The 6497-nt window shown below is 39.6% G+C and overlaps 1 protein-coding gene across 1 annotated transcript; it reads right to left on the bottom strand.

Moving 5' to 3' along the window:
- Nucleotides 1-1579: 1579 nt before the first annotated feature.
- LOC131929751 (uncharacterized) lies at nucleotides 1580-3323 on the bottom strand. Its single transcript, XM_059286099.1, has 2 exons — nucleotides 3138-3323; nucleotides 1580-2231 (listed from the first exon to the last, which is right to left on the bottom strand). Exons 1-2 carry the CDS (start codon nucleotides 3269-3271, stop codon nucleotides 1580-1582), a joined length of 786 nt encoding a protein of 261 aa, XP_059142082.1. The 5' UTR covers nucleotides 3272-3323.
- Between the last annotated feature and the right edge of the window lie 3174 nt (nucleotides 3324-6497).

The following is a 6497-nucleotide window of genomic DNA, read 5'->3' as shown; positions in this document are numbered from 1 at the left end:
TTCATGCTAAATATAACATAAATAAACAATACCAAAAATACAGTCTGTTACACCAAGTGAAAATACTACTGCTTGTAATTATTACTCAGGGTATTATGTCGATGAAATAAGCAATGAAGGGCTTGGTACGTTGGTGTTAGGGGATGACCTGGTCAAAGAACGCCACAACTAGTCATATAAGAGAGTCGGATTAGACAAATGAATGGGTACCTGACTCATGTTAAAGAAAATATCCCTTCATATGCCGAAGTCAATGAAACGGGTGAACTCTACTTCATCTGCCCAATTGGACCGTCAGGTTCATATGAGTACTTCACTTCCTGGACTAGTCAGCCGAGCGTGTAGTGCACCACAATTCACCTTTGGTTTTTTAAAAGTAGCTAGTTCCAAATTTAATATAGTTCCATCCATAAATGACGTCATCCTTTTTTAAAAACTTATTTTCATTTCTTCTTTTCCCTATCGCTATCATGACACATCGTCATAAAAACCGACACCGACCCCTCTCTTAAATGATGGCACATTTACAATATATCCTGAGTTATTTTTTCTTCTTCTAAATTTCGAGAATGGGAGAGAACCAGTTACGGGAGACTTTTACCTAGAGATTTATTGAGTCGTGCCCCTTTGAGTGGAAAACTGCAACGAGGTAAAGGTTTAATTCAAACGAGCCGACCCGCGGCGTATCATACGCCGCTATTTAGTTGTTGTATTTTCTACTTTTCAGTAATTCATAATTACTGTCACAGTAAGTCATTAAGGACGATGACCCCCCCCCCCCCTCTATTCCCCCAACCCCTACCCCCCCCCCCCCCGAAAGCAGCCTCCTCTTAGTTACCTCCCCTAAGTTTAAAATCGTTTCAAACTAAATTATCTTCCCCTAATAGCCGTCACTAAACCCGGCTCTACGATAGTAAACATTTAACGTGAACCACAGCTCACCTGACTTCCTAGAGAGGAAGAGAGGGGACTGCAAGGCGCGCTTACAGCTTGTTTTCTAATGTCTCCCATAAGATAATTATATATATAGATGATTATATTTTATATTTAAATCATCGCAGTTGATTTTGCCGACAACATTGCTAATCAATATTTTTTTTTTATATTCAAATTTTAGCAAATTATAGTCTAGAATATTTACATTTTACTTTAAACTGTTTTACAATTTAAATATTTAAATTACGTTTACAATTCAAATTTTAAATCGTACCCTTTTCTTAAAAATTGCCAATGTGTGTACTTCACATTTTTAAAGATCATCGCGCTTTCTAACGTAAAACATTGTCAGCGAAGTCTGAATTACACTCTTATCCCATGCTGTGAATGTCAGCAATAAGCCGTACTAGAGTACTTTTTAAAATGACCACAACATGTAGTTTTAAAACAATTAGACAGGAAATAAATCTTCAAAGCTACTTTAATAACTTTTCGGTTTCAAATGAATTTTTTTTTGCGTTTACAAATTTTACTATGTTTCTATATATTTAATTTAATGCTGTGATTTAATTTGAATGAATTTTATTAATTTAATCCTTTTAATTAACAAGAAAACTCTAACGTAAACAACATATTTGGGGGTTTATCTGGTGTAGTAGCAGAGTTCGAGAACTACGTTGTTGAGCTGACCATCCGGGTGGTACTCGCCGAAATACTGGTCGCTATTGCCACCGGTGTCCTCCGTGTCGAACACGATGGTCTCGGGGGTCAGCTTCATGTTGGCCACCTGCTGACACACCCCACCGAACCGAAACAGGTAAAACGGCTTCGCTGTCGGCAGGTACATTGGTTTCTCCGGCTTGCCGTCTCGGCGGCAGCAGTAGTAGATTCTGGAATCGGCGCCAAATCCGGCCGTCGGGATGTAACCACCGTACCTCCCACCGTATTGATTGTTCTCCTCATCCCAGTAGATGCTGCCGTCATGGAACCCCGGCGGGCAGACACCGGCGTACATCATGACACAATAGGAGCCGGTCGGCCAGTTCGGTCCCTGATGTCCACCAGCGATAGTGCAGAAGCTGAGGAGGATGAAGTAGTTGCTGCCTGTCTTCAGCTGGTAGGGTTTCTTCAAGTGGGCGTTGGCCGTGATGTTGTCCTGGTTCTGGGGGGACGTGGACTCGGTGTGGAACTGCCGGTACCCGTCGGTCTTCCAGTCCAGGAAGGAGAAGCCCATGCTAGGGCAGCCGGTTTCCGGTTGGAGGAGGCTGAAGTACCCTTCTGGCCACACAGTGCTCCTGTAGAAGATAAATTAATGTAACATTAGATACCAAGGTGCTCGCGTAAAACAGAAAATATTGTAACTTTAGACACCAAATTGCTCATGTAGAAGAGAAATTAATATAACCCTAAACACCAAGGTGCTCATGTACAACAGAAAAAAAAATTAACATTAGACACCGAATTGCTTTTGTAGAAGAGAAAGAAATACAATCTTAGACACAGAAGATGCTCCTATAAAACTTAATTTAAAGCATTGACACCAAAGTGCTCCTGTTAATCAGAAAGTATGAATGTAACCTTTGAAACCAAGGCTCCCCCAAGGAAATGATTATTCACATTATTTACACACATAAATTTACACACAAAAAAGTAATGACATAGATTTCTTGTTAAAAAACTATAAGATAACTATATTAAAGTTTAAGTTCACTTTTAAAAAGACCGCATATTCAGCTCTCCATTAACTATGAACATTTTTGTCTCTAAACAAGAAGTGTGTTTGTGAATGAAATCCTCGTCTGTTGATTCAAGTAAGTAACTTCACACTTTCTGGTAAACATGAAAAAACTCGTCTCTAAATTGTTTTCAAGTCCCAAAAAGCTGAACTCCAGATTCTTTATGTTTTAGTTGTAAATGTAGCCAACAATTGTTTACCTGAGGTCTGAAAGCTGTACCTGTGGCCTACAGTTGGTTACCTGAGGTCTGAAAGCTGTACCTGTGCCCTACAGTTGGTTACCTAAGGTCTGAAAGCTGTACCTGTGCCCTACAGTTGGTTACCTGAGGTCTGAAAGCTGTACTTGTGGTCTACAGTTGGTTACCTGAGGTCTGATAGTATTTACCTGTGACCTACAGGTTGTACCTGTGACCTTCAGGCTGTACCTGTGTCCTATCGGCGTTACCTTTGGCCTACAGTTGTTTACCTGAGCAGCTGATCCCCATCCAGACCACCCAGCCCCCCGTCCCCGCCGATGTTGTAGTTGTTGGTGGTGGCGGTGACAGATTGTTGAATCTCGTTGAGTTTCTTGTCGTATTTGTCCTCTAGGATGGAGATCATGTCAGTGCACCCGCATTCTCCGTAATCTTTTTCTAGTTGAGATGAGACGGTCACAGTCGCCTCTCCTTTCGCAGAACCCTGTAGAAGTTAATCTATCTATTTATCTTTATATATATATATATATATATATATATATATATATTATATATATATATATATATATATATATATATATATATATATATATATATAAATGTATGTCTGTGTGTGTGTGTCTGTTTATCTGCCTTTTATGCATTACCACACCTTTCATCCGAGAATACACCTGAGGAGATTTCTGCGAACAAAAAATTTCAAAATCGAAGGGGTGGCGCCCCGACAGGGCGCGATTTGTTTTTTCTCAATATACGGTATATAAAAATTAAAGTTGATTGTGTTTTCACACCATTAATCCGATCGCCATCGAACTTTGGGGAGTTGATTAACACACTGCAGATGAGCAGATGAGGTTTCTGAAAAAAAATCCTTTTTAATTTTGCAAGGGCGGCGCCCCGGGGATGGTGCGATTTTTCTCTATATACGGTTTATAAAAATAAAAGTCGATTGCGGTTTCACACCGTTCATCCGATCGCCATGTGAGGTTTCTGTAATATAATCTTTTGTAATTTCGCAAGGGCGGCGCCTCGGGAGGGTGCGATTTTTCTCCCATATTTGACAAATAAAAAAAAATGAAAGTCAGATGCGGTTCGACACCGTTTATCAGAGTGCCATAAAACTTTAGGGAGGATAAATACCGATGAATACCGAGATAGTTTCTGAAGAGGTGTTATTTAATTTCGCATGTGCGGCCACCGGCAGGATGCGATTTGGCACCCTGGTCTTTCCCATGAGCGCTATAGCGATTACGTTTGTTCTAAACAGTGTTATAAACAATGGATAAAATGGTAGCGTTACAGTCGCTCACTATATTGATTCAGGCGTGTCCGCCGGGGCCATGGTAGGGTGCAATTTGGCTGCGGACAAAAATTTCAGTTTTGCCCCTAAAGGCTCACATGGGCCGCTGAGGGCCCTGCAATTTTTAATGATCAGATAAATTAATCAAGTTTAGATTATTAACTGGGTTGTTTCCTTTTGTCCGTAAAAAAATCTAAACAGTTTCGTCACTTTGCAAATGATGCAATCAGCATCTATTTTTATACTATCCAATCAAAAATTGAGATCGAGCTTCTAATAATACACCATTAGTAATGCTAAAAATATCATTGATGTTTATAACACCTCAAATTTTTTTCTACGTGTAAAAGAAAAAACCCTCTTGATTTGTGTAACTTTAGCGAATGACGCAATCTGAATCATTGTTTCAGAATGCTATGTGGCGCTCTGGGTTGTACTGTGAGCACTATGGCGCCTATGTTAGTTTTAAGGAGCAAGGGGCCGTACGCGGCGCCTCTGCGGTAGTGTAATCGAGGGGCTCCAGAGAGCGCCCCTCTACGTGCCTGACACATGTGCGGTCACCGAAGTGTGTTCTACCTCATTATTTTAGTGAGTGATTAACGTATACTCAAGGTTTTCATGCAGTAGTGTAGGTAAACCGTGTCCCAATATTTATAATCCAAGCGCAGGCATCGTTTACATTTAAATAACTCACTTTTAAAAAAACAAGGTCACGCGTCAAAAAATATAGTATTGGTAACGCATGGATGAAACCCTTCTTATATATTTCGTCAGACTTTCTTCTATTCCCGCGGCATCGCGCGGGGAAGGGTACGCTAGTTATTCAATATATTATGAATTTTTAATACAAATGTGATGCCACTAAAGCTTAATTTAAAAAAAGGTTTTGAAAATGGAATACATATCAGTAGAGGTTTAAAACATACGAGCTGGCCCGTGGCATAACATACGCCGCTATTTAGTTGTTGTTTTCTCTACTTTTCAGTAATTCATAATTTGTGAATTCGACAGTACCAACGCTGCCACTGAAAATATTTCTTTAAAACACTATAAGTAGCTCGTTAAGGACCATAACCCCCCCCCCCCCTTACGTTTAAAATCGTTTTAAACTAAATTATCTGCGCCTAATAGTCGTCACATAATTCGGCTCTGCTTGTAAACATTTAGAGTGAACACAGCTCACTAAGACCATGTAGGGGTGGGGAGGTAGGGAGTGCATTTACAGCTTGATTTTTAGCGTATCCCAGAAGAGAATTATATATATAGATTTTAACAATTTAAAATATTTTTTGCTTTAAAGAACAACCAAAGTACTTGCCCCTGATTTAGCCAGGCCATTGACGACACATCTGAAATTGCCGTCTGCTACGCCAACCGTAATCTGCACTGTGGATGGTGCGCCACTCGTAGCAGCCATCTTGACACTTCTTGACGTCAGAAGTTTGCTGAACTCTGAGGGGCTGCCTTTCGTGTATTTTAGTAACAGCTGGTAGTTGTTCGCCTTAAGTAACGTAGCATAGATTTTATTAAACAAAGCAAATAAATATACAGGCTGTGTATAGATACTTAAATTATTCGGCAAATGAAAATTTAAAAAAATTAATTTCCTTAATAATTCTATTAAGTTTAGAGAGAGAATAGTTGAAAATGAGACCGAGTCCGGCTTTTTGCAGCGACTTGACACGATACAATTTTCACAGGGAAGGATGGTTGTTCTAAAAGGATCTGTCGTCTTGTGCCCATTTCGATGCAAATGAGAGATTCCCACAATACAACGCATTAATTTTTTTTAATCTTACGGTAATGACGTTATGTAGTAGCTAGTCCGGTAGAAGAATATTCAACTTAAAATGACAGAGATTAAAACCAGCACGTCCGCTATGGCAACGAGAAGTGACTTACCGATGTTTCTCTCTCAATCACGAGGCTGGAGACGGAGTAGAGAGTTCCAGAACCAGACACAGCGCATTTTAAAGACACAGCGCCATCTTGGGGGACAGCATCAAACGTGATACCTGACGACTGTGCATGTACGGAAGCCGCAGCTAGGTAGACCACGCATTGGGTCACCAAAAGCCAATTCATCTGGGTAACAAAATGATCTCATGTTTATATTGTTTTAAAAATATAATCTTGTAGCCTTCAAAGATATAGCATTAATCTAATTCCAATTATTTAGTTTTCATTCAAAATTCGTTAAAATATAAAGTATATTTTTTCCATTTATAGTAAATCTCTTTAATACTGGATTCCTCTATACTTGCGTTCTTTAATATCCTATAGATGTCACATGTATTTGATTTATAACATATAATATAAACTGATGTAGCCT

Source organism: Physella acuta, unplaced genomic scaffold (genome assembly GCF_028476545.2).
Source record: "Physella acuta isolate Inbredline_101_S28 unplaced genomic scaffold, ASM2847654v3 ptg001669l, whole genome shotgun sequence".
In the NCBI taxonomy this organism is placed as follows: Eukaryota; Metazoa; Mollusca; class Gastropoda; family Physidae; genus Physella; species Physella acuta.
Note: the sequence above shows the minus strand (reverse complement) of the source record. Positions and strands in the feature narration are given on the sequence as shown.

Coding starts and splice junctions, on each gene's coding strand:
- LOC131929751 (XM_059286099.1), bottom strand. CDS start 3,271: ATGATCTCCATCCTAGAGGACAAATACGACAAGAAACTCAACGAGATT. Junction 2,232..3,137: donor GATGGGGATCAGCTGCTCAG/GTAAACAACTGT, acceptor TATCTTCTACAG/GAGCACTGTGTGGCCAGAAG.